We start from the raw sequence: 27,729 nt of genomic DNA, 5'->3' as shown, positions 1-27,729 counted from the left end.
TGCCAGTGTTGGTCCTGCAAGGAGGAGCCCCAGCACTCAGAGCATTGCCATTGTCCAGGGCTGCGCCAGGATCAGTGTCCTGGAGAAGAGCTTTAAGGAGAAGAATCCACAACCATCCCCAGATAAAAGCATCAGTCACCAAACTTTATTTTAAGGAAGTATCCAAAATAATTGTATGTTAAACCTCCGTGCATTTGGCAACAGATCAGCCTTGTAACAAGGTCTCTTTGAAGTGGAAACTCGCCACTAGCTGAACACTTAAATAGGAGGTTAGTTTGGACTTTCTTAAATACACTTTTAAAATAGCTTTTTTTTTAAAAACCAACATATATATAAACCTGTTCTCAGTTGTACAAAACCTTCACAGTACAGGCCCTGCAGCAGCTGTTTGTGAGTGGTGGCAAAGGCCTTTTCAAACAAGGCTCACCTAGTGAGGTAGGAGAACTCTGCAGCGGTGGCACCTGAGGGCCCCTGTCCAAGTTGTGGATGTGCTTTGGGCTTTTCTTTTGAAGTGAAGCCACTCTTCAAGTAACATTTTTACCTTAAACCATTACAAAAGAACACTTCTGTACCCTGCTGGTGTGGAACCAGCTGTACCAGAGGTTCAGCCATGCGGCTGAAGAGTTAAACCAGGAAAGTTCCTGGGAGACCAGGGATGGCAACAACTTATGCAGCAGTAACTCCATGTCCCAGGAGAGCTCCCAGCAGCTCTCACCCAGACTCTACTGCACAACACACAAACCTAAAGCAGAACAGACACCAGCCATGGGAATGCTGTCACTGGGAAGGGGACAGCACAGTCTGTGAAGCCACAGCTGCCCCATGGTCCCTCAGCCTTCCAGCCACTCGTGTCTCTGGGAGGTTGGAACTGGCCTGAAGCCACATCTCACCTCTGGCCTTCACCGGGAGATTCCTTGGGAGCTGGAATGCAGCATTGGTGATCCCAACACACTTCCCGGGCTGCTGGGGACCTGTAAAAAACCCCCAAACCACTGTGAGGAAAGCTCAGCGTTCCCAAAGACATCAGCAACTGCCAGACCAGGGGTAGGGTGTGATCACCACCTTCAGAAACCCCTGCCCAACCTCAGAGAGAGACAGCACATGGCTGTAACATTTCCCAGTGAGAGGAAAAAAAACCCCATTAAAACCCCCAAATCAGAATTCTGCTCTGCAGCAGAACATTACCTGAGCTTTTGTTACATTCAGAGCACTGTGAAGAGACGCCAGGCTGGAGCTGCTGGGCAGGAAGAGGGAATCTGAAGCAGTGCTGCTGACCAGGTCATCCAGCACCTGGAGCTGGCGCTGGAGGCTGTGCAGGCTCCCGGCCGTCTGGCGCTTCCCCCGGAGCAGCACCTCGGCCTGCTTGGCCAGGCAGCGCTGCAGCTGCGCCTGCAACACAGCGGGGCTGGTCACACCGGGCACGGGCACGGCAACGCTGGTAAACACCAGCCCTAAAGGCTGGAAGGCTGCATCTCACACCACAAGCAGGGCACGGTGGGTTTGGGAGTTATTTTTAAATAAGCTCCGTTTTGATGGCCATGTTCTAACTGAACCTGGACCCTAAAATGATTGTGGGTGGTGCTGAACTCCTCTGTCCTGGTGCTGATACAGCACAGGATGATATAAATGAGGGAAGCTTGTTGGAATACTCCAACATCCAATTGACTGCCAATTAAAATTACTCATCTTGCTACAGCCAGGCTTTTACTGTTCCCACCCAAAGCTCCTCTCTCTGGTCATTACACAGTGGATTTGCCTGAGCTGGAGGAGGATTCCCACTGCCCCAGGTTGTTTAGATCATGTTTTGAAGGGGCCCAAGAGATGTGAGTGGCACAGATGTGGCACCTTCAGCCGGTCCTCGTGCTGCTGCAGCTTCTCCCGGAGTGCCTCTCCCCGCCACTGCTCATCCTGTGGGAAAAGAAAAGCACATTCAGCCAGAGGGGCCAGCACAGCACCAGCAGCAGCTGCTTGTCCAAAGCATTTTACCATTAAGAAGAGTCTGGAAATATTGAACTTTTCTTCCAAGGAGAGCAGTTGTCTATCAGCAGCAGCAAAGGGAGCAGTCTCTGAGTTATCACACTCACACTGCAGACTTCCCCTTCCTTCAGGAAGAGCTTCCAAATCTTCCAGGGGGTCTGGAGAAGATGAGCTTGGAGATTTAAACCCTGTCCTTATCTCATTTTCAACCTCCAGGTTAAGCAAGGTTGCTGCACTCTCCATTTCCCTTTGTCTCTCCTCCAGGTCTTGGGTTTTAACCTGCAGCACAGAACACTTGGCTTACGAACATCAGTCCTGAGGGCTGTTCCTGCATAACTGAACAAGGCTGTTCTGGACATGGGAACAACTGGACCACTGCAGTCAGAAATCCCAAGACCTGCTGCAGCCCTGGTCCCAATGTTAACTCTGCCAGGGAAGCCCCTCAGATGGGAACAAGTAACTCCAGTTAACAGGACACCACTTGTTAACCTAAACCTGCCACACTCTGACCTTGCAGGGCCTTCCCAAATGCTTTCCAATTGCCAACAACATTCTTCTCTCTTTTTAAAGGGCTTCAAAACAATTTATAAAGAACTTACTGAAGGACTAGAAGGAGTCAAACAAGGTGAATCACTTTTTAATTTTAAGTGAGTATCTAAAGAAGAAAAAGCTGGCCCAGGCTGGTACTGGCAAGTTGTTAAATGCCTACTGAGTAGCTCTAAACATTGCTAACATTTAGTGATTTGCATAAATTACAACTCTGGGTGTATTTTCAGTTGTGAGACCACAGGAGGAAGAGACTCAAAACCAACACAAAATGAGCTTGTCTGAAGCCACGAACCCTCAGCCCCCCTGGATTTGGTACCCAGCTGTACCTGGCTCTGGGGGTCGCTGCATTCCCGCTGGCCCAGGTGCCCCACGCGGCGCTTGGCTCGCGGGCAGTTACTGTGGGTGCCGTGCTCAGCCACGGCTCTGGCACTCTGCAAGCTGCCACTTCCACACCTCTGTTCCTAGGAAAGTGCAGGAAGATGTCTTTTACTGGGAGCATCCACTACAGAACATGGACTAAGAGAAACCACAACTTCTTCAAGGCAGAAACAGGATCGACTTGAGTGTTGTGCAGCACCGAGAATTATACAGGTTGTTGCCTCAAGTCTGGTCAGGAAATTGATGCATTACTTTGTTCCTCCAATGACAAAAAGGGGTGTGCCATCATTTTGCTGTTTAAAATAACCCAAACCCCCAGACTTTCTGCCCTCAGCCAGGACTTACTTGCAGTTTGCTTTCAAGCTCCATCCTTTGCATTTTCTGTGTTTCTCTCAGACGCAAGATTTGTTTTTCTGCTTCTCTCCTCTCTGACACTATCTGACCTTGAAGTTGCTTTAGCTCAGACTTGGAGACTTCCAGTTCTTTCTGAAGACACTGTATTTCTCTGTCTTTTTGTTGCAACTGTAATTCTTTTTCTGAGAGCTGATGTTCTGTAATGAACATTTAAAAAAAAAATCCTGATTAGCAAAAACTTAACTATCTTGGCCCACTTCATACACAGCAGGTATTTTTCAAACCCAAGAACCCAAGCAAGATGAACAGAAATATTTGCTGTGCCATTAACCTCAGCCCCCAGAGATGGTGACAATTCATTTGTGCAATGCCTCTTACTGCTTTTTCTGATGGTTTCTTCAAGAGCTGCACACCGGGACTCCTCCTTTTCCAGCTTCCCAAGGTTTTCTTCTGCCAGCCTGACTTTAGCTATTGCCTGCTCCAGTTTCTTGTGTTGATCTGCTAGTTCCTTCTCCAATAGGATTTTCTGATCCTTCACTTTAGCTGTACATTCTTCCAGTTTGTTCCCTTCACGCTCTGAGTTTTGCTTGAGGCGATGAAGAACCTGCCAGAAACCCCCCCACTCTGAGCTTGAACCAGCACCAACTCAGGGACAACAAAAACCATCACTAAGAGACATTAGAGAAATAACAGCATAAATTGGAAAGAACTGCAGTCTAACAGTCCCTACTGACAAATAATGTTTGTCAATTTTTCTTGCCTCTCTCATTTTCAGAAGAGCTCCCTCAGTTTTTCTTTTGGGTAACACTTTGCTGAAACTCCTCACCCAACCCAAGCTGGTTTGGCCAAACCAGCCTGTGTCTCTGTGACTACTTGTAAATTCACACCCCAAACTTTTTGGCCTGAATTATTTTTAAAGTCAGGAGGAAGTGAGGCAAGTCAGGGGGCTCGTTACCACTTCCTGTTGGGTGAGTTCTGTTTCCTTCTCTTCAATCTTTTTCTGGAGCTGCTGAAGTTGGTTCTCCCTCTTCTTGTGCCTCTCCTGGCACTCCTTACGTTTCCTTAAATACCCTCGGATCTCTTCCTTCAGGGCTGCCTGCTCTCTGAGTAGCTCCTCCTGCTGCCTTGAGTTGTTCTCCAAATCCTGCAATGTAAAACAAAAGCACGTGGCAGGAGGAGCTGGGAAGAGGAACCGGCCCAAAAGGTTTGGGCTTGAGAGAACAGAACTGATCACTGTCCCACTCAGGCTTCCTTCCACTCAAACCAGCCACAGAGTGAATTAACACAGAAGGAGCCACCAGATAAAAAGCCAGAAGGTGCAGGTTGGTTGTTGCTTTTAAATTATTTTCTTCCTAAAAAACAATAAACCCACTCCACGCTCAGCAATAGAAGGCAATAAAGCAGTCCCTGTTCTCAGCTCTGCAGGGCTCTGATGTTGAGCTGTGCCCACATGAACAGGTCAGGAGCAACAACAGACTCCCAGAGTGACAATAAGGACGTGTCCACTAAAACCAACCTGTTCCACGAGGTGAAGCTGCTGCCTCGAGTCATTCAGTTCTCCTTTCAGTGTTTCCAGTTCTTCCTTTTTCCCTAGAAAAGTATTTGGTGACAAGAGATTTTCAATCTACATTTTGAAATACCAATACACAGAAATTCTCTCTTTTAATGAGCAAAGAGTGAGTAACACAAACAACAGTTTCTAAAATTTCCATCTTTTCAACATGTTAAATACTTTCTGCCTAGGGACATCTGAGCATGCTGAATATTAATATCACACAGTTCAGTTAAAGTGTGTCTTTTAACAGAATTTCTATTAAAATGTATCTCTGCTTAAACACAAAAGTTGATCTTTACCTTGAAGATCCTCCTGGACTGCAACAATCTCTGCATTCAGAGACTTCTTCTGCTTGTTCAGTAGCTCCACCTCCTGCTGCAGGTTCTTAACATTCAATTCCATTTTTTCCATGTTGGACAGTGCAGTTCTGCTGCTGTCTTCAGCAGCAGTTAAGTCTCTGTAAAATGTGAATCATGTTCTTGGTTAGTTGGAAATCCTTGGTGAGGACTTAAAAAATGTCAGCAAAGCTCTCTGAGCCCAAGGGGAGGGCACCAGCAGTCAGAGCAAGGCAAATGTCGTGTTCCAAGATGCAACACTTTATTTTTTGTAACATTTCTCACAGCATTGCCAGGATATAACAAATGCTGCTGATTTATCAGCTCCATTCCTGAATATTTTTTAAGTCTGCTATAGAGAGGCTTAGAGCAAAAACTCCACAGAACATAAAAACTGCCTATTCTGTATCAATGGGCACCTCCAAGTTAGAGCTGTACTTTTAATTACAACAAACAGGCATTCAAACACTTCCCCATCCCTCCTGATCTTTGCAAGGAAAAAGACATTCCCCCACCTTTTGGTTTGTGACAACTTCTTCTCCAAACTCCTGGAGTCTTCTTCCAGCTTCTCCTTCTCTTTGGTCAGAGCCTCGATGTTGTTTTGCAGAGCTCTCATTTGAGAGCCCAGCTGCTTGTTTTCCTCACGGTCCTTCCTGAGGAGCTGCTCCTGCCAATCCACTTCCCCTTGCTGACACTGAAATAACCTCTGAATATTCTCCAGTTTTAACTTCTCCTAGGAAAAACAGGCATGGTGAGCACCACATTTACATGGTCCAGAAGCAGAACAAGTGTCCTTAGCTGCAGCCAGAGTAATGTGAGTGCATTTAGTGGAGGAAGGTGACAATAGAAGGGTACCAAGTACCTTGGGGACCTTTTTAATGCTAGAGAAGATCATCCAGCTGACTTAAACTCTCTTCCAGACTCACTCTTTGCAAGTGAGGACACGGAATCCAGATAAAAAGACTCCGTAAGCTTCAAAAAAAACCCCAGCATCCATCACTCTACAGCCACAGAAGAGCTTCTGTGCTCCCTCTCTCTCACATGCACCAAAAAATCCCATTATTTTAAAGGGCCTAAGCAGACTTAAGACTTTTCTGTGATAAAATGAAATCAGATTAGAAACCAATTGATTTAAAAGCATCAGGACTCTGTTACCCAAAGCTTAAGAGAACCACAGTTCTCCCAGTTTCTGCATCAGCCACAGAAGCATTTCTTACCTCTAGAATGGCCGCCTGGGTCTTTTCCAGCTCATTGACCTTCTGGTCATGTTGTAGTTTCAAACCTTCAAGTTCATTCTTCTCAAGCTCCAGCATTTCCAGCACATGTTTCAGTTCTAGTGAGGTGAAATAAACAGCAGTTATTGGATTAGGATGAGGATGAACTAAAGAGCTCTATGTATTCCTGCCCAATCTGCACAAAACCCAGTACATCCCAGGACATACCCATCTTATGCTTGGTGATTTGCCCAAGTATTCCTTGAAGATTTTCCTCCTCCTTTCTAGTATCCTTCTTTAGGACCAAAAGCTGTGCTCTTTTCTCATTAATCTGGACATCCAGTTCTTTCCTCTCATCACTAAGCTCTCCCAGAAGTACTTTTATTTCCTGTGAGAGAATGTGTTATAAGGAATACCATTATTTGCAATTTTAAATGAAGTTCTCCTTTAAACTGAAGTTCCAAATATCTATAACATTATTTAACAGTCTATCATCCCTATTCTGGTTTAACAAACAAAAAATACAGAATATTTAGGTTAAAGTCTTGCTTGCTGATGATTTAGGGTAGTAATTCTGCAAAGATTTTGATCTCCAAGTCTTACCACAACACTGTCATTCAAGTGACTAATAGGCCTTAAAACAAAGTGAGACAAGAAGCCCTCACAAAAGAAAATAAACCACAAAGTATAATTAGACCTGATACTTTGTTTTGATTTCAGCAGGGAACTACAGAATCCTTTCTGTGCAAATGGCGATGGGGACAGACTGTGGCAGCTCTGTTGTGTTTTACACACACTGATCACACTGATTTCCTTCAGCAGCTGCTCCTCAGCAACAGGAAGTCATTCAGAGACTTATACTTAATGTAATTTAGCACTCAAGGGACCAATTCTGTAAGAAATTACTGGAACTGGGGAGTTTTTCTTTGTGCATCTGGACCAAGCTTTAGTCACACAGAACATAAACTTGCATGTTCTATTTCTCAGTGGGTTTGGGGAGGGTGCAAAAAAAAGCATTCCTCCTGGGATGTTTGTAGTACTTCAAGGCTTTTGCTATAATGAGTTGAAAACTCATTTGGGAAACTTACCCTTATTTGGCAAAGTTTTTCATGTGCCTCAGTCTCTCCGTCTCGAAGAGCTTCTTTGAGGTCACCTTTCCTCTGGGAAATGCAGTCCTGAAGGCCATGGAGCTCTTCTGTTCTTTGAGCCACCTGTTGCTCCAGGAACAAGAGCTCTTGCTGCTGAGCAGAAATCTGCAGTGGAGAAGTTTAACAGAAGACTCAGTGGAAGCTTTTGTTTTTGTAGCTAAACACACACATGAACTAGTGTGTCAGAGACTGGGATCATAATTATGAGATAAAGGTTAATTCCAACAAAATGGACAGCCCAAGGTTAGTAGGCCAAGCCCCACCTGATCTTTCAGTGTTTCCAGTTCAGTTTTCTTGCCCTGAACAAGGTTTTCTGCTTCTCTGATGATTTGGAGATGCTGGCCTTCATTACCTTCTGCAAGTCGAATATCTCCTTGGAGCTTCTGAAGACTGAGAGTGAAGTTGAAACCAGGAGTCAGAAGAAGTGAGAATATCCTAGGCAGTGACTTATTGGAGGAGGACATGTTTAATTTAATGCAGTTTATGATAACTGAAAAGTACTCACCTTTCAGTGAGCATTTCTATCTTCTGGTTTAATGCCTGGAACTCAGACTCTCTTGCAGCCACCATTTTGTTGATTTCCTTTAAAATACCTTCTTGTTCCCTCTTGTGCTGTTCCAAATCCCTTGTATCGCTCTGTAACAACCTAGAAGAGCATTTATATCTTTTCATATGAACATTTTAACAGCTCTCCCTCTCCAAAAGCAGTGTCTTGATACTGGAAAGAACCCAGTCCTTTTCCTCACCCCGTGTGACACAAACCCACGAGAGCACTCAGGGTACCTGAGCTGCTGAGCTGCTTTCACAAGTTTAGTGGCTGTTTCCTGAGCCCTCTGCTCCAGCACCTCTGCCTCCATTTCAGTGGAGGACAAATGGTGTTTGGCACGACTGTACTTCTGCAGAGTCTCTTTAGCCTAGAACAAAAATCGAAGATTGAGACAACACATTCCATCTTATGCTGCATTTGCTGTTTAAAGGTGAGCTCCTGGCTTGAACATTCCACCTGAGCCTTCTCCCTCTTTCTACCATGAACAACTCTTTCTCCTCTCTTGTCCAGAGCAGAAAACCTTCCTCCTCTTCAACAGGGACTAAACCAATTTCTTCTAGCACAGTTTATCTCACAACTTATTCTCATATAGAACCATTTAAAGAGGCTTCAGGCTACCCATGTGAAAATAAACTGCCTAGACAAACAAAACACCACTCAAATCCTTCTGCCCTCAGAGTTTTGCCTTTACTCACCTTGCCCCGGGTGCTCTCAAGTTCTACTTGAGCCTCTGTGAGGAGCCTGTCAGCCTCTCTGAGCTCGGCCCGGCGTTTCAGGAGAGTCTTCTCTGCACATTCAATCTCCTCTGCAACATCTTCCTGCTGCTGAAGGGACTTTTCCAGCTGCAGCTCTGCAGGGAGGCTGTCAGTGTAGCCATCAATAAAGTCCCTAAGAGGTCAGGATGAAAAATATGGAATTAAAATACAAAGATGCCGAAGACCCGGAGCCTCTTCAAGTTCTAGAATTGTAAGTGAGTCAAAAAGCTGACTTCTGCTGGGAAAAGTTTAGGTATTTCCACAGGCTTCCCTTCAGTGCATTCCATGCACTGTTCCCACCTGCGTGTGCTCCATGTCTGAGCTGCTCGGCGCAGCTCTGCCACTTCACATTCCAGCTCTTCTCTTTCGTGCTCAAGTTCTTCAACATTTCTATGCAATCTTTCCACCTCTTTTCTGTATTTATGCTCAGCTGCCTCTGAGCATTTCTCTTTGTATTTCTGAGACTTTAAATAGCACACAGTGTCTTCCAGCCTTGAGACTTCACTCTCCTGCATACAGGGAACAGAACAGAATCAGGATCTATTTTCCAACTGAGGCCTCCTGACACCCAGGAGCAGCTACAGATGGCAAAGACTGTAACAGATGCAGCCCCTTCCTAGCAGGGACCTTTTTCTAAGCCATTTGTCAGTCAGTTCCCAAAGGTTCCACCTGCAGTTGCAGCTCTGGTTCTTACCAGATGACGATGTTCAGGCACATTGCAGTGGAGCACTCCAAGGGGAATGAGTGGCACTGTGAAATTTGGAGGCAGAGGGCCATAAACCACCTGGGAGCCCACAGGAGGTGGGCCATGGATAATGGATCCAGGAGCAACTGGAGCTCCAGTGGCTGCTGCAGGAGGAGGGGCATAAACCCCCATGCCCTGAGGTGCAGGGGCCCCATCTGGAAGGACTGTGTAAATAACTGTGCCCGGGGGTGGGACAAAGGGAGAGCCTTCAGGGACAGGTGATCCTGCACTTCCTTCACCATCTTCTTTTTCTCTTCTCTCTTTAAAAAAACCAAAACCAAACATGTTATTTTTCATAATTTTTTCAGTAGAGATAGTCTTCAAATGCACATTTTAAATTCTGTGTAATCTACAAATATGTAACAAACATTGCTTAAACCAAGTTATTCAACAGTAATAAACATTTATATTCATTCATGCCGATCAAAAGAACTCTGGGAGCTCTAAGCAAGCCCATCTTTAGTCTGCTCCTGAACAGTCTGAGACTGACACTGACTTACCTTTGCCACAATTTGCTTTGTACAACCTATTTTTGACTGGTGAATAAACCCAACATCCTTGGCAGGGCAAGTCTTCCCTCCCACAGGGCCTGTCCTGAGCACCCCCTCTTCTGGCTGGGGATGTGCCACAGCACCCCAAACACACTCCAGAGTCTTTGGTGCTGTGGGAAGCAGGAGTTGAAGCCTAGAGAAAAAATACAGTATGTGTTAATCAAGAAATGACAAATCATGTCAAATAAAGGATTTGTTGTAGACATTCTAAGGATTTCTCAGAACAGGCTATAGATACTCTGCTGTCTCTCAGTTCTAAGCATGACGCTGCTTTAAAAGCACTAAATATATTTTAGCAATATTGGTTTTAAATTCAGACAAATGTTCTTTTGAAAGAAATGTTTGTCTGCAACTTCCCCTTTTAACCCTTACCTAAATGGATCTACAGTACTGCCCACTGAATAGTTGTCTCCAGTGTTATGTACCCTGGATCCCTACCAGCACAGCGAAGGGCTTTCCCAGGGAACATTTGTGTGTGCTTGTTTCAGTGTTTCTCCTACATGCCAGTCAATATTTGTTCTTCAGTTTCTCCCAAACCCACTAGATTTATAATGCACTTTCCCCCATCAACAAACCATAACAGGATTTTTATTCCTGACCTGTGATGATGGCATGTAGTACCAGTATCCCCTTCTTTTCACTGGCTCTGCTGTACTGGTGGTGTGACCATTCTGCTGTGAGAGCACGTTTCTGAGGGCTGCAATTTCATCTTGTAAGGTCTCAATTTCATCTTTGTTTCCTGGAAATTAATCACAGTTTTAGAGTCATCTAAGGCAAATAGCTAAATAAATACTGTATTCAACTTTTCCCTCAATGTTATCCAGTTAAACTGGAACTATAGTTAAAAAAATTAATTGCTGAGGGAAACAAACTAAATGTTATCTATAGTGACAGGCATACACTAGGAGTTTGGTGGTTTAAGATTGTGGAAATACAAGTTCACATCCAGGTAACTGCTGCTCCTTTTCCTTACCCAGACCTCTGATAGTGTCCTAGAGCAGTTTAAATGGGATGCTCAGCACAGTGTTTTCTAAACAGCTGTAAAAAGTGCAAACTGGTGAAAATTGCCACATATCCTGTACAAACCTGTACAGAAGGATATTCTCAACACTTTATTCTCCAGATTCTCAGGTCAAACAGTGAGAAATGGGCAATAACAATCTTCTGTATCCCTACCTATCTGTAAGAAGCAGAGAGCAAAGAGAAATTACCTGTCCCAAAATTATCCAACCACCATTTCAAACGGTCAATCTCTCCTTTTTGCTGTTCCACAGCTTCACTTAATTTATTAATTTCAAACTTCTGGGTGTTTGATGCAACAGCTTTCTCACCAGCTTTCTCCATTTCCTGCAGAACCTATTTGAAATAGAAGTTTAAAATCACAAAAAGCTCCCACTCAATGCCACAGAGCTGTTCTTCCCATCCCCTCATATCACTGAGGCTCAGCCATGGCCAGAGAGGTGTATAAGTGAACAGGTGACGATTTTCCTTAAAACTCAGCTGCTCCAGGCAGTGAGGTTTTCAGTTTGTTCTTGGGCAGGTGTCAGGGGAGGGAAGACCTTTGTGATTTGGGAAAACTTGAGCGGAAGAGGGCACAGCAAGAACCTCTGAACATGACATTTTCAGAAACTCACTGGTATTTTATCATATAACACAGAGCAAACAACCTACTTGCTCTTCCTTCTCCTTCAGGAGTTGTTGTAACAATTCTATTTCTGCTTCTGCTCTGGCAAGAGCCTGGGAAGCACGAGCTGCCTCAGCACAGGACCCTTGGGCTTCTTCAATCTCCTGAAATTGAGATTTTCATTTGAGCTGTAGTTTGCAGGAACATTTCTCAGGCTTGAGATGTGCCATTGTGAAAAGCTGACCATTGAGAAGCATCAGCACCTGACTGTTCTGGCACTCTAGATATATGTAAAATACAGTTTCTCCTGTAACTTTACAGTATTGGTGCAGAGGAGATGTTATTATGTAGCCAAATGTGCTTCCCAGTTTGAAAAAGTGTTTCCAGTTTGTGCAAGCACAAACTTCCAGTCCTTTCTTTTGTTCTTCTGTCTTACAGAACAATGTATTATCTATTGTTTGCCTCTCAGTCAATAAGAGATTAAAGTGCCTCTCCCTCCTCTTCCCTCCCACAGCGGGAACACCTGTCCATACCCCAATTTACTCACTTCCTGTGAGTGAAACTCACTTACTGCTTCTCAAACTCTGCCCAAAGCAAGAGCTCCTGTGCAGCAGCACAACTCAGAAGAAAACTCTGAAGCTCATTTAAAGGATACCAGGACTGCTCCCACTGCAATAGCATTAACAAGCAATTAATTAATTCTCCATGCTGCTTTACCTCAGCTCTCTCCTGGTTAATCCTGAGCACAGTCCCCCGCAGAGCCTTGAGCTGGTTTGCAGCGATGGAGAGCTCCGTGGCTGCCAGCTTGTCTGAGGTGACAACTGCTCTCTGCAGCTCCTTCAGCTCCTTATCCAGACTCAGAACCTGCATTTGTGCCCTGGCATCTTCTATTTTTTTCTGAAAGCAGAAGAACAGACTTTTACAATGTACTTTCTTCCACACTGCTTTTCTCTTGGTATGACATCCTCCATCCATCCCCACCCACCATACTAATTTTGTATTAGTTAGAAAAAAAATCTAAAGCAAGGAAGGCAGTAGAATTTAAGGAGAAGAAAGATGTTATATTTAACATTTGTGTTCCTACATGTGTTGTTTTACCTTAGAAAGCAAAAATTCACAAGTTTTTGTTTCTTCTTTCCTGAGCAATCAAACAGTGCACAGACCTGCCCTCACCCATTCTTACCCTTTTCTCTAAATCCTCCAGCTGAGCAAGAATAGCCTCTTTTTCTTCGTCTGCCTCCTGGAGCTGCTGATCAGCAAGGCCCTGAATCTCTTCCATGCTCTTTATTTTTTCATGTAAACATTGAATTTCATTCTCTAATTGATGGACCTTGTTCTTATTATGCCTGTTTTCAGCTTTAACCTGTAAGTAAAATATGTTAGAATAAGTAGCCAGAAATTTTTTTCCAAATAAAAGCCACCCTGTTTTAATTATTTAATTAAAGAAATTTCTGGCAAATGCAGGTACCAGCATACTTTGCATCAAAACAGAAAGGAAAGATAACTACCTATCCACTGTTACTCTAAGATTTTAAGAATGCCCCAGTTATTTTATTAGAGATATGTATAATGATCTTTCAAGAAGGTTCAGAGCTGTATTTTTCTAGTGGTCATTGAAGTCTTCGTTGCCTCTGAGACAGATCATTGACTAAATTCCAATTCACCCCATAACCAGGTAAAAATCAGAAAGACTATTAATAAAAAATCAAATCAGACTACACTGTTGCACAGAGTGTAGCAAAGCCTCATCAAGTGAAACTTGATCCTTCATCTGGAAGTGACATTTTTTAGACTAAACTGAAATTGTCTTACTCTTGCTTTAGCTGTTTGATACATACCTGTCTGTATTTCTCCTGTATTTCTTCCAGTTTTTCCTGCTGGGATATAATTTCTTCCTGCAACTGTCTCTGTCCAGCCCATGCTTTCTCTTTTTCCTTCTGAGCATCAGCAAGGATGTCACTGAATTCTTTCTGCAGGTTTGCAAGGCTTTTCCCTAGAACATCAGCTGAATTTGGACACCTGAAAGAGAAACGATGCAGGTTCCAAAACAGAAAATAGGGACTTAAAGTTGTGATACCAGATACTGAAATCATGAAGCCTAAGACAATAGTGCAAGTTTAAGACATGCTGTGTAAATTAATTCAGGTTATGTTGGAAAAACCCACTGAGTTCATCAAATCCAACCATTCCCCCAGGACTGCCAAGGCCACCACTAACCCATGTCCCCAAGTGCCACATCTAAATGTTTTTGAAATCCCTCCAGTGCTGATGATTCCACCACTGCCCTGGGCAGCCTGTTCCAATGCTTGGCAACACTTTCAGTGAGGAAAATTTCCCAGATATCCAACCTGAACCTCCCATGGCACAACTTGAGGCCATTTCCTCTTGTCCTGCCCCTTTCACATGCTCAAATCTCACACTGTTTGTACTTTTATTTTACTCACTTCATCTCTCCAGCTCCTGTCTGAAGGTTTTGCCTGAGTTCATTTATACAAGCTGTGACATGCTCAGGATGAATTAAGTTACCAACTGCGTGGTTTAGCTGATTCTGGAGATCTTTAAGCTGCTCTTTTAGGAAATTATTGTCTCCCTAAAGAAAGACAAAAAAGGAAAAATCCACACAAATGTAAGTAAACAAATCCATAAGTGATAAAAGCTAGAATTTTTAATACAACAAATACTTCACCTGCAATTGCTTGAACTGTAAAAGCAGCTTGTAATTTTGTTGTTCCTTCTCTTCTGCCAGTTGTGCTTTGGTCTGAGCATTCTCCAACAGTTGTCTTTCCTTTTCAAGTTCATCCTGCAGGGCTGACAGCTCCCTCTACAAAAACAGAAAACCTCCAGATTAATACCCCACTCCCAACCCCAACCTGTCACCCAAATACACAACAGATGTATTTCTTAAAACAGTAACATTATGATAGCACCTAAAAAAGATTCAACAAAACAACCCCAAGCAAACCATCTGGACTTTGCTTCAAAGCAAGGTTCTAAATCCCAGCAGACTGATCCTGCCTTCTGTGTGGGGGCACACCTAACCAGCAGTTGTTTGTGATGTGATATAATGCTGGAGATGAGGTGTCCTGGGGTAGGTAACACCTCTGGCAGTACTAAAGCTCTGGTCTTACCTGGCTAAGCTGTTTCAGTCTTTCAAGTTCTTCTTTTTGCTGCTTGGCTTCAGCATCCCTCTCTTTTAATTGGGCTTCCAGCTCAGCCTCATAGGCGCTGACCTTCCCCTGGGCATCTTGAAGGGACTCATTTATTTCTCTCTGCTCTTGGAGTGCACTCTCCAGCACTGCAATTTCCTGGAATTTCATATCCATTTTAGAAGGAGGTACATGGGAGAGCCAGAATTTAGGAGTACATTGCTTCCCTTCCCTTTAACTCAGGAACTCCATTAAAACTTGAAGGTGGGTGTCACTTCCACCTGCAGGTCAATGATTCCACTCTGACTGTCCAAAATCTACACTCAGGTCAGAAAGGTGGAGCTGGAAGCAATACACGATTGTCCCAGGAATTCAGGTTTACAAAACACTCACCAGGATGCCCAGACAGCTCCCTGTCACTGGCTGACAGGACAGATCCCAGCTGCTAACAAACACCCTTGGCCAATGTCAGAGGTGTCAGTGATGCCATTCCCCACGGTGTCACCTGCAAATCCATGGGCAGTGATGTCTGCAAGGTAAAACCTGCATTTCTGAGGCATCTCCCATACAGCACAGATTTACTGGATGTCTCTTGCAACTGGTTTTAAAGGCCAGATTCTATTCTTGAGGTGTGTGAGCACATCTAATCATGCTACCATATCAGAAATTATTTTGTCCAAGGAATTGTGCTTCCCTAGTCCCAATCTGATCACCAGCTTATTTTTTTTCAAGTTTATTCTTAGATACCTGAACTTGGGAAAAGAAGTATTAAGCCTTACTTTTCTCATATTTTCTGCATCCATGGCAACCACTTCCAGGTTGTTTTTTTCCTCCTCCAGATCTGCCAATCTTCCCAGCAAAGATTCTTTTTCCTTCTGCAACTTCTTACACTCCTCATTGGCCTGTTTTGCCTGATGCTTCACACTTTGCAGGTATTCCTGTAACCCAATGATAATACTTTCCAAATCCCTTTTCAGTGCTTCATTTGTTGCTATTTGTCCTGCAGAAATGCAAAGTGAATTTGAGGTAGTTAAGAAGCCACATTTATTTACCAAACAAACCAAACTGTTTTTCTTCATCAGTTAAAATGTTTGCCATTGGAGTAAGTAAAAACAAGTACCTAGAACTCAACCAGAAAATACATGTTTTTAAAGTTAGGATTCCCAATATTACTGTGTTAACCTGGCCACTGGAAGACTTAAAAAGAAACTGCAACTCTTTGTGTATTCCTGCCCCCCTTTCCCAACCAGGTACCAGTGAGGGGAACACACACAGTTTCCTTTTACATCAGTTAAGAACAGTTTTTAAACACCTTTGTACCTGTTCTGTATTTCATTTGAGCAAAGATAAAACAATCCTCAATTCAATTGTCACGTTGTCCTAAGTACAAGAAATACTTTAAGACAAAAATTAAAGTTTACCATCAGTGAGCTGCTGCTCCAAATCCTTGATTTCCTCAGTTTCCTTTGCAATCCTGGAGAGCATCTCATCCAGGCGAGTCTCCAGCTGCTGGCAATGTTTGTTCATTATATCAAGGTGCTGTTCTTTACTTGCTTTTTGAGCTTTCATGTGAGCCTGTCAAGTAACAGTTAAAAAGGCAAAGCAGGACATCAATACAGATTTTAAAAAATCAAATCAGGAGTTTGCCTCAGTTCTGCAGTGTCTCACTATCAGCAAGAAAAGCCACAAGCTCAGCACATATTGTGGTGCTTTGGGGTTTGTTACTTGTTGTTATTTTTCCTCACTCCTGCCCCACAGAGGACCCCAGATAAGCAGCAATCTGTGACTAACAGCATTGTTTGCAGGCTCCCCCCTGCCCAGGCTGAATAAAGCCTGCCTTTATAAATTATTACTCATGGCTACTATCTTTCTTCCTGCCTTTACATTTTGTTCTACCACTTCCTCTCTCAGTCAAGAACAAACATGATTTCTTCCAGAACCTTTAATCCTGTCATCCTGCATTGCCTTCACAGCAGATGATGCTTTAGAACATGTCAGGTCAGCACTTGAAGAAAAATACTCTGAACAAACAGCAAGCTGGACCAACTTTACAGTTACGAAGTAAATATTCTTAAATCTTATTTTATTAAAATATTTCTGGGAGATACACCACAAAGCTCTCATTTTGGCAAGGACTTAATGCATTTAGTATGAATTAGCTGATTGTTTCAGCTGTTTGCAAATCTTGATTATCAACAGAATAAAGTGTTGTTTCTCACTGGTATGAAATTTCTCAGAAACAACCCAAATGCCAGAAACTTGAATTATACTGCCATGATTAACTGCAAGTTTTTCTTACCACTCAAAAAAAATAAATCGAGCTAGCAGTAGAAAATTTAAACATGAGTTCTCAGAAAAAAGAACACTTCTAAAGTTGATTCTATAACAAGAGTAAATGGGTAAAACCAAAGCTTCTTGTATTTTTAATGGATTAAACCGGAAGTTAATTTAAACATCCATATCAGCACAGTTCAACTTGTCACCTTGCTAAACACAAACTGCCCTGCAGCTTTCAAAACCGAAATAACAACAAGCACAACCTGAGCCGCTCCCACTGAGCCATTTTGCTGCAGCTGCTGAATAGCACCAAAAATGCAGTTTTAAAAAGAAACAAAAAAGCTTCAAGTCCCCGACCACTTACGGCTTTGCCTTTGTCTTTTCTTCCTGAGACAGCACTTGCAGAACGCCCCACCCCTGAGCGCGAATTCATTTGAATAAAGCACCGGGAGCTTCAGCACGGGCAGGAATTGAGCGGAGTCTCCATGCGGTCCGGGGCGGGGGCCGGAGCTGGCGCCCTGGCTCCGCTGCCCGTTCCCACTGCCGGTCCCAGCTCGGCTCCCGGCCCCGTTCCCGTTCCCAGCTCGGCTCCCGGCCCCGTTCCCGGCCCCGTTCCCGTTCCCAGCCCCGTTCCCGGCCGTTGGCCGCACGGCGCTTCCTGTGTTGTGATTCGAAGCGAGGGGCGGCCGCGGGAAGGGCCGGGCTCGCTCCTGCCCCGGGCCCGGCCATTCCCCTGGGAGCCTTCCCGGAACGCGCCCGGCCATTCCCCTGGGAGCCTTCCCGGAACGCGCCCGGCGCTTCTGCCACCCAACAGCCGAGGAAATTAAGTTTAAAAACACAAAAGGAGTTTTTTAAAGAAGTGTTCGCACGCCTCTGCTGAAAACGGAGCCAAGCAGAAAAATTCTTTCATTGCTTACTTAAAAGCATCCAGCTGGCCTGAAAAACTTTCATCTAGAGATATGAGCTTTTAAAAACCACTATTAAAAATAATTCCGTTTCATTTTAGTTTAATTTCTATAAGCGTTTGCTGTACCTGAACACAGTTAAAAACGCAGAAAAAGTCCTGCATCCCTGGAGATCAACAAGTTAGGTGGAAGCTCGAGCTCTCCTTGGCACCCCAGCCCTGGGAGATGTGACCTCTGAGGCCTTGCTGATTCTCTCAGGACTGACAGGACTGCATGTGACAGCAGAGAAAGGCCATCAGTCCTCACCAAACAGGCTCTATAAGCACTGCCAGACACAGATCCTTAAAAACCTTTAAGGCCAGACTCCACAAAAAGCTGCATGAAGGATTTCTTGCACAGGAATTGTCTGCAAGGCTCTGCCCAGCATGTTTGTGCAAAGCATAAAGATTTAGTTCTTAACATGCTCTACAGCACCTGCTGGGAAAATGAATTGTTCAAATGTTTTACCAAAGCTGGTTGGTTTGGTGGGATGTTTAACGGTAAAGATTTTTTAACTTTCAAATTTTAAGTTAATGACTTTGATAAACAGCAAAAGAATATATAACTCATGAAACAAGCACAAGTGAATGGTCACCTGTTAAAGCTGCCTTTAGTCCATTGCACAGTACATAAAAAACTTAAGATTCTGGTTTTACTTACATGTCTTGGATCCTCAGGATTTACAGAACCAAGAGAACTCTGCAAATCTTCAAGCTCTTTCTGATTTTTCCCTATTTCTCTTTTCTGTTTCTCTATTTGTTTCTCCAGTTCTAGGGTTTCCTTACGTAGCTCCTGCAGGATTCGTAACTTTTCACTCAATTGCTGTTCAATTGCATCCTTGCTGGCCTGGGACATCTGGAGACAGCATTAGGAGGTTGAGTGAGTTGGAAAAACACAGCTGATCAAGAATATATTTAACATTTATATAAAGAAGATCCTGGTCACGGATTTTCAGGCAAGTTAAAAACTAAAAATAGCAATAATTGATGACAGTTAAAGAAGTGGAAGATGCTGTTTTAGTTTAATGCTGATAAATTAATTCTTGCTGCCAATTCTGTAGCCACATTGCTTATCAGCTGCACAACTAAACCTACACAGCAGATTCTTCCAAAGGGTTCTGGGGAAAGGCAGCAATAAATCAACACCAACACATGGAACAGATGCCATTAACTGCACTACAGGTCTAACAGCTGCTTTATGAACAAGCTATCTAAAACCTGTACAATTTTTCTGATGTTTGACAAATGGATTTATGCCTGTACAGCGGCTCCTTTATAAGAATGGGGAGAAGAAGTTGTATTTTCTTACATCAACACTGCTTCAAACACCTTCCCTTGCTATTCGTGGAACAACTTACTTTTTTCTGGGCCAGAGCATCCTCCAGTTGTTGCAGTTCCCCTGTTACTTTCAACACTTGTTGCTCTGCATCTCCAATTTCACTTTGCAGTTCTTCTAATCTTCTTTGTGCTGCAGACAAAAAAAGTCCAACACAAAACCCCCAATCCCACAGAATACATTATATTATTGTGTATAACACTGATACCCAGCTTCTGTGAACATATTAATCAGCATAGCATTAACACACTGATAATCACAGCTAATACATTCTGGTTACTTGAAAAGTATGTCCAAAGGTTTTTTAAGTATTACACAATTAAATTCATGCATCAAATATGAAACCTCCCTAGAGCTGTGTTTTCAATAACATGTAATGCTTTCATCCTGAGTGATCTTAAAGTAATAGCAGTAAGAAACTGTAGCAGTTTTGACACCAAAAAAGTGCCAGTGTTTAACAATCACAGCACTTCCAGCCTTTGAAACACTGTTTCTATTCTTAGGTCAAGCATGTAACCAGTGGAATAAACCACACCGACATACCTATTTTTATTTGATAAAAAATAGGGTTTCACCTGAATTAATCTTTTCTTCCTTATCTTCCAGTATTTTATCTAGACTTTGGAGATGCAATTCCAGCTGGGGTTTCCTACAGGACTCATCTTCCTCCCGTTGCATTTTCCCAACCTGCAGCTGCTGAGCTTTGTCAGGGATGTAGCCCTCCCTTATAAACATATTTCTTTTGTACCTGGCCTTACCAATGTAGGGACTTTCACCAGGTATGTTATCAAGTTCAACCTCCTGAAATGTAAGAAGCAGAGTATCTACCTCAGAACTATGGCTGCAGTCAACTCCTAACACACATTTAACTTTCCTATCAAGCATAAAAAGGAAAACCAATTTGAAATTAGAAGAATTAGAAGAAAATAGATAATGCTTGGCTATTTTGGCCTTAAAGATCATTGTTTTATAATGGAACTAAAACCAAACAAATCCAATTTGGGTGTGACCAGTTTGTTGCAAATATCTGGAGGAACTTTTTCTCAGTATATTGAACTTACTTAGATTATATTTAGTCCATTACATTGTTGCACTTAAGTTTTACTCAGACATAACTTAATTGTAGTTAATGTACTGATCTTTACTTTTCTCACGTATTTCATTCTGGCATCTCCACATTTTTGTTTGCAAGTATGACAGAGGTTGGGCTTTTAATAAAGCAGCATCATTAGTTCATAGAAAAACTATTACCTTCTAAGTTGAAAAATCAAGGGAAACAGCAATGGGAAGATCCATTATTTTAAAATTATTACCTCTGAGGGAAAATAATTTAAGGGCTCAAATTTGGCATCGATCTTGTAAAAGGCCAGCTCCTGCTCCAGCTCATACTGCTTCTGGCAAGCCCGGGTGAGCTCCACAGTCTTCTGCTTCAGCTAAGAAACCAAAAACCCAAGTGAGTCTCATTCACTGGAGTGTCAGCATTGTCACACACACTGCAGCTCTACAGAGAGCAGGGCACAGCCCTTAATGTGAGAACAAAGCTCACAGCACAATTTTGGATCAAGAATATCACAAAGTAATTGTGATATTCTTACAATTTTATTACAAGGTACAATGGTGACTAAAAGGAGACAAAAGCCCCAAAATTAATAGAATACAAATGATCACATGAAAGGCCTTTAAAGCTCAGGTACATCAAAGTGGCAAGTTTATTTTTAAACCTAATTTTGGATAAAACAATAATTTGGGTACAATCCTTTAGCAAAATCTAGGCCAAAATAACAAATATATTTGCTGCAACTAGTGAGCATGAGGACTATTGACCCTCTGTAAAAGAAACAAAATCTCTCCATTGTCAAGAGTACAAAGTCTATGTGTTTTATTTTAGCTTAAACATGTGCTAGATTGGTTTTGAGGTTATTTTTAAGTAAAGGTCCATCATGTGATTTCCTTTTAAATCAACTTTTCACACTGAATACCTGAAGGAGAACATGCAGCACAATTCCAAGAGAGAGTGGAAAGCAGGACTAATGGAGGAAAAGAAATAGAACAGGAAAGGCTTAAAGAAAAATTTAAAAACCTGATAAATGTCATGCAAAAACTAACTCTGTTTCAGAGAAAAGGGGAAAAAAATAACAAGAAAATTGCATCCCAAACTACTGTGAATATAAAGTCTCGCTGGGACACTTCATAATAATGTTGCTACTTCAGGGAACATGCAAATACATCCTAGAAATAAAACCAACCATGCAACCCAGGGGCACAGTGGGGCTACCTTGAGTGAGGAACAAAGGCTCTGCAGGAAGGGGACTGTGACAAACCCAGACACCAGCTAAAGGGAGACACAAGTGAGCCAAGTTTGTCATCCAAAGGAGAAGAGTGGGTTCAAGCTGCAAAGTATTTGCTGCTAAATCTCATTATACTGAAAATTTCATTTTAGAAGCAGATTGCTGGTTAGTGTGTCTGCATTCAGAGAAACAGCTATAGAAGTACCAGGTATAGAGAGTCTGAAGGCTAAAATTTTAGAGGACAAGTCTAACAAGAAAAAATCCAGATATTAAGCTCCCATCAGGTCATTCACAACCCAGCACTCTCAAGTCAATAGGACCTTCCTTGCATTTTATGGCTGCCAATGAAAGAGACTCAAACATAAGACTTTAGGATGATGTGAATAAAATACAATTAAACTGGTGTGCATTACCCAAAATAATAATCAAGGGCTATTACTGACATACAACTTGTGTGCACATCTTGTTTCTGTAAACGTAGCAATTTTCTCCCTTACTGCAGCACCACTTTAGAGTCTGACCAGTGCAGCATATTCAGTACATCAGCAATTTAGCATCTTAACCTTCCATCAATGGACAAAATTTTAAACATAATTTAATAAATAATTACTAGAAACAAAGAAGTTACTATAAATCATAAGAGTGATACTGAGTTCAATATACTTACTTTTTCCACAGAAAAAATACTGAAGGTCAATAATCACTCTATAAAGAGTTGGAAGTCTCTCAGGTTTAAAATTAAATCTTCAGTCATTTGAACTCTCACATTACAACTCTGTGTCCAAAGATTTCCTTAGTGCCAGGGATTATCTTACCAGTTCATTTTTGGTGCCCAGGTCCCTCTGCAGCTCTTCAAAGCTTTGTCTCTGTTGTGAAGCCTTTTCCTTTAGTGACTTGTTGAGCTCATCTTGATGGTGAAGTTGCTCAAGCACTTTGGACTGGTTAAGTTTCAGGTTCTCCATCTCCTTTGCTGTGTTTTCCAACTGTCTTTCTAATTTTTCTATCTCTTCTGAAAAAATCAGAGAAACATTCAAATAGAAAAATCTTTTCCTTCTAAACTTAAATTTTGCATCATTCACTTTAGATTTAACTTATTATTACCTAAATTAAACCTCTCCAGAGCTTCTTGCCTGTCATGATTTGTCACTGGCTGTCCATCCAAGTTTTCCAGTGCTCTCAGGTGGAATATGGTGTACAAGCAGTAGTGAGGCAGACTTGCAACTGGATTTTCAGCAAGGAACAGAGAGGTCAGATCTTGCAGAGGCTTTAGTTTAGCTATATCATGGAGCTAAGCCAAAGAGAAAGAAAACAATGATTAGACATCCTTCTGAGAAGAATCAAATCCCCAGGAGTGAACTTCTGATTATGTAGAATGTTCTATGTTAGGTCTGTACCAAAGGATTTATTTTAACCTTAATGCTAAAGAATAAGCTCTAAAAACCTACCAAAATACACAGTATTACAACTAAAGTCACTTCCTAAAAATCAAATTATTTCCTCTATTAAAAAATGCCACTGCAAAGGCGGTAAATGCAATCAAGCTTTATCTTGGAAATTCCAGGATACCAAGGCATGTTGATAGATATAACCTTCCAGAAACTAATGCTTTCCCAAACAACATAATATAGATTAATATCTTCAATACCTGCACAAAAGGAGTTTATCTGACCAACCACTGCGTTTCACAGCAAACTTTGTGGAAAGACACTCAGCAATTACTCAGAATAAGTCAATCAATGTAAATACACAGCTCACTTAATGAAAAGACTCTGAACAATTCCTGTTTCTAACTGTCATCACTTACTGAGGACACTTTATTCTGTTTCATGTTAAGGCTGCGCAGGGATTTCAGTTTCTTCCCTACCCACACAGGAATGTGCTCGATCTCATTCCCTGCCAGGTTCAGCTTCTGTAGGTTCTGCAAATGTTCTATGCCTTCAATTTTGCTGAAAATGAGAAGCAAAACATAATTTGTCATGAACCACAGCAAATTTAAAGTGAAACTGAGGCTTTACGGATAAGCTGCAACAAAATCTCTCACAATTAATTAACCGAGAGATCAGCAAAACCATTATCTACTGTCATGGACAATTCAAATGAAATCATACCAGTTTACTTATAAGTACTAAATTAAGACCAAGAATCACAGCATGATTTTCTCTCATTGTAGCAAAACCATTACTTTTGCATACCTTCATTTCAATATTAACATTATTTTAATGTATGGTAATTCCATTTTAATATGCAAAATCTGTTCTTTTTTTTTTCCTGAGAATGCAATGGGACAAAGATGAATCAAAATAAAGTTGTTTTGTGAGGGTTTTTTTCCCCCCCATAAAAAAGAAGGATTGACTGTAAACTGACACCATGAAGAGCTACATCTTCAGTGTTTTCATTAAAACTATCAAGGAAACCATGCTAGGTTTTAATTTACTTGGGCATTTTCTATGAGTAGAGGTGAGAATTAAGTATTAAGCAAACCATGAGTATTATAACTAAGTACAGCAGGATGTCCTCCTGTGACTGTACTATTTCTTGGGTATATATGAACTGCACATAACTAAAGTCTGAAAACAGAGCAGTAGCTAAAAGCTACTGTGCCCTTTTCAGTTTCTGCTGAGAGAGGAAGTTGTGTGAATGCAATGTGTAGAAACTCTGGGGTTTTACTCACTTCCCATTGTAAATGTCTCTACTGAAACGGCAGCTTCACTGCTGTAAAGGCAGTTTCATAATAGTAAAGATCATAATTCATTGACAGAAAAATTAAAAGGAATTAAGAGTTTTGCTACTGCATGAACCATTACCATTCAACACTTTTAAATCACTCAAACAAGACACCAGGCTCTCAAAAGTGCTCAAAAGCAATTTAGTGAGTTTATGGCCTGCTTGATCAAGCCCATTCAGCTTCCTCTCCAAAAAAAAAAACCAAACCCTTATTATATTACCTGCAATAATAAACTGTAAAAGTTTAATTAATTTTTTAATGAGTTTAATTGGGTTACTGCCCACTCTTCATTGTGGTATCTGGAAACTTGCACTGCTGGCTTGGTTTCCAAAGAAAACAAATTAAACCACAGCCATGGTACACTGACAGCACTTCCCAGAACTATTTATACTTCTAATACCTCAGAGCTTGTGCTTTTTAAAAAGACCTCAAAGCCTGCTAGTCTTGACATACAACTGGGAAATCCACATCAAGTGTTCACTCCTGTGAGAGAACTCACTTAAGCAGTAAAAGAAAATCAGCTTTATTGATCCCAGGCTGTCCAAACCCTTTGGTGTTTCCTCTTACCTGATTTTGTTGCCAGACAAGTTGAGTTCACGCAGCTTCAGCAGTTTATCCAACTTCTCAATCTTCTCTATTTGGTTGTTACTAAGGTTTAGTACCTCTAGCTTAGAGCACATTTCCAAATTTTCTATGTACTAAAGAACAGAAAATTAATCCCTTAGCATTGCAGGGTTTGGGTTTTTTTTAAGAGAAAGGCAGATTTCTATTAATTAGAAATGCCAAGCATTCAAACATTTTATTAATCACAGTTCCACTGTGGTATTCTAAAACCCCACTTTAGGTACAGTCTTCTACAGTGTTTGAAAGCTGGATTTTAAATTTACAGTGGGCCAGTCTTCATCTACATAAAAAGGAACATGTTATTAAAAAAAAAACTCCACCAAACCCCCACCTGAAACCAACCAAACCAGCACAATCCAAGACCTAAAAAATTACATTAATTAATCTCTTTTAAACATCACTCTAATGAATTTAATTTTTTTTTTTTGCTCAAGTCTCCACTGCCTTTTTTTTTTAGCAGAAGTTAGTTGCAGAACTAGGCTAACAGAATTAGACTATGCTGTTTACACTCACTTAAAAACAAGCCCACATTAAACAATAAATTGTAAGTATTTTAAACTTAGTTTAATTCCCAGCTATTTCCAATAACTTACCTTAAATTTCTTGTCCCCATCCTTTGGGGAAGAAAGATTCAGTGAGATTATATATGCCAAATTTTGCTGTTTTGACAGACGCTTTATAAGGGGTTCAGTTACGTACTTAACGCCTGGACTAAAACCATTTTCACCTGAAATTAAACAGAAAGGTTTGATGATTTTTATATTTGTCATTCTCTTCACACTGAACACTGGAAAAACATTGAAAATTATCCCACCAGAAGCATTTAGAGGAAGGAGTAAAAGTCTCATTATTCTCCCCAGCCCTCATTATTCCCATTTCCACATTTGTGTTCCAAAATAAAAAAAAAGATGAAAGCAATTTTTTCAGGCTTCTTTCCAACAGATCATACATCTTTAATCACACAACTCACAGAACACTGGCTTTTAATGCTTGTGGTATGCACTTTGATACCAGTATTATTTATTATACAATACCTTTCTGAAATTTAAAAGCAGGTCCAACATTTCCCGCTGGAATATCCAGCTGCTGGGGCCTCTGCTCCATGGTTTTGTGAGCAGCTGGAGATGTCTGCTGGCCAAGATGTGGAGATGTGGCACCTGAACTGACAGGTGACATTGGCTGAGGTATCTGGGACGCTGATGCCTGTGGTTTTCTACCTGAAGCTTTCCTTACAGAGCCTTTCTTCATTGCCAGAAATGCTGGGTATCACATGGCAGTATCTGGAAGAACAGAAACAAATATCAGTCAGTGTAAAAAGCTGAATCTTAAAGATTTGCACGACAACCAAGGTGCTACAGAAGCATGCTGTGCCAAAAACCACATCTCTGCCAAAAACCACATCTATGCCAAATCTCCAGCAGGTGCCAGCTTCCAGTTTTCCTGGCACTGGGAAGAAGGGTTACACCTTTGTACTCCCACCCTTCTACAGCAGGGCCCCAGGGACTGACTGAGCTGCTCTGTGTTTGCAGCTCATCTTCCTCCTGTCCTGCAGGCTGTCGTTTACACGCAGTCTGGCAGGTCTGGAGATACTCTCAGCTGAGACCAACAGAGCTGGCAGGGACACAAACAGAGGATGGGATCCCAGCTGTTTTTACCAAAGGTAGAAATCACCCGCTTTGCAGCTAGAAGAACAAATACAAGCCAAAAAAAAAAAAAAGGCAACTGAGAAAAAAAAAAAAAAAAAGATCAATCTAGCACTGGCATTAGTTCCCCGCTCTGCAAACAAATTATCCTGTGACTGCCTGGGAAATTCCAGAGAATGTTAACAGAAATTTCCCTCAGTGATGAACATATTTCCCCAGGGATAAGTGTAGGAAAAGTCATGTACTTTGTGCGACAAAGCCCTTGTAGCAACCATCTCCAAGAGACAGAGCTTTACTAACACCTCCACCCAGCGAACAAAGGGCACATTTTAAGACATTCCTTAAAATAGAAAAGTCTTCTGCTAGGGGAACTTGGAGCTTTGTGAGAGATTACATTGTGTCTTGAGAATACGTTCTTCATTGAGATGGTTTGTTTTATTTTTTCTCCGAAATTGGAAAGGAAATAAGGAAAAGGGAAGGGGAGCAAGAATAAAGGCCACTGTTTTCTATCCATTACTTGGAAACACAATTCATACAAAATCAGGAAAGAAAGAATGGAAGGGGCAGGAGAGGGAGAAGGATGCTGGCGCGCTAACGAAAAGCCACATTGGGGCGTTCCTTCACGTTTCAGGGAGCGCAGTTCGTGGTTTTAACGCCGCTTCCTGAGGACAGGCTGTGGTTTCGTAGCGACACCCACGGCAGAGCCGGCGGGGGGCTGACCGGGGATCGGGGCCCTGTGTGCTCCCAGTCCCCCATCGCCTCCCGGTTACCGCCGCAGGGCGATCCCCTCAGGCCTCCGCTTTGATTACCTGCGTTGACATGGTAACGCCGTCTCACCGCTCGCCGCCGCGGCGGCATGGGCGGGCAGCGCGGCCTCGGGGCGCTCCGGAAGGATGGCACTGGCTCCCAACGCGCTTCTCCGCCGCTTCTTCCCCGTCACCGAGCGATCGCCGCCCGCACCGCTGAGTCCCCGGAGCTGCGGCTCCTTTAAGGGCGCTCCCTGAGGGGCCGCCCC

General features: G+C 42.4%; 1 protein-coding gene across 5 annotated transcripts; it reads right to left on the bottom strand.

The window, feature by feature from the left end:
* Positions 1 to 98: 98 nt before the first annotated feature.
* CNTRL (centriolin) lies at positions 99 to 27,729 on the bottom strand. Of its 5 annotated transcripts, XM_069031693.1 has the most exons (44): positions 27,524 to 27,729; positions 26,106 to 26,351; positions 25,665 to 25,798; positions 25,015 to 25,145; positions 23,527 to 23,668; positions 22,824 to 23,010; positions 22,538 to 22,731; positions 20,748 to 20,867; positions 20,010 to 20,235; positions 19,457 to 19,566; positions 18,760 to 18,954; positions 16,300 to 16,453; positions 15,658 to 15,878; positions 14,861 to 15,037; positions 14,419 to 14,553; positions 14,177 to 14,322; positions 13,571 to 13,751; positions 12,916 to 13,095; positions 12,450 to 12,629; positions 11,780 to 11,896; positions 11,320 to 11,464; positions 10,708 to 10,847; positions 10,058 to 10,241; positions 9,507 to 9,817; positions 9,113 to 9,321; positions 8,753 to 8,945; positions 8,294 to 8,424; positions 8,016 to 8,156; positions 7,774 to 7,900; positions 7,451 to 7,615; positions 6,591 to 6,750; positions 6,366 to 6,481; positions 5,664 to 5,881; positions 5,113 to 5,270; positions 4,775 to 4,848; positions 4,214 to 4,402; positions 3,637 to 3,862; positions 3,250 to 3,455; positions 2,853 to 2,987; positions 1,987 to 2,256; positions 1,846 to 1,908; positions 1,186 to 1,389; positions 891 to 971; positions 99 to 742 (listed from the first exon to the last, which is right to left on the bottom strand). In XM_069031693.1, exons 2-43 carry the CDS (start codon positions 26,317 to 26,319, stop codon positions 900 to 902), a joined length of 6,981 nt encoding a protein of 2,326 aa, XP_068887794.1. In that variant the 5' UTR covers positions 26,320 to 26,351; positions 27,524 to 27,729; the 3' UTR covers positions 99 to 742; positions 891 to 899. The 5 variants fall into 5 exon arrangements, 4 of the variants coding, with proteins under 4 accessions (XP_068887794.1, XP_068887795.1, XP_068887793.1 ...); XM_069031692.1 differs by having other exon boundaries at positions 100 to 971; XM_069031694.1 differs by lacking the exon at positions 1,987 to 2,256 and having other exon boundaries at positions 99 to 971.

This window comes from Aphelocoma coerulescens, chromosome 17, assembly GCF_041296385.1.
Source record: "Aphelocoma coerulescens isolate FSJ_1873_10779 chromosome 17, UR_Acoe_1.0, whole genome shotgun sequence".
NCBI classification, from domain to species: Eukaryota; Metazoa; Chordata; class Aves; order Passeriformes; family Corvidae; genus Aphelocoma; species Aphelocoma coerulescens.
This window is presented reverse-complemented; position numbering and strand designations above follow the sequence as displayed.

Bases quoted from the DNA above. Each gene is read 5' to 3' on its own strand.
- CNTRL (XM_069031693.1), bottom strand. From the start codon at position 26,319: ATGAAGAAAGGCTCTGTAAGGAAAGCTTCAGGTAGAAAACCACAGGCA. The intron at 4,849-5,112 runs GTAAAGATCAAC...ATACTTTTCTAG, and splicing joins AGTCCAGGAGGATCTTCAAG to GGAAAAAGGAAGAACTGGAA. The intron at 1,390-1,845 runs GTGCCACATCTG...GCTGTGTTGCAG, and splicing joins AGCACGAGGACCGGCTGAAG to GCGCAGCTGCAGCGCTGCCT.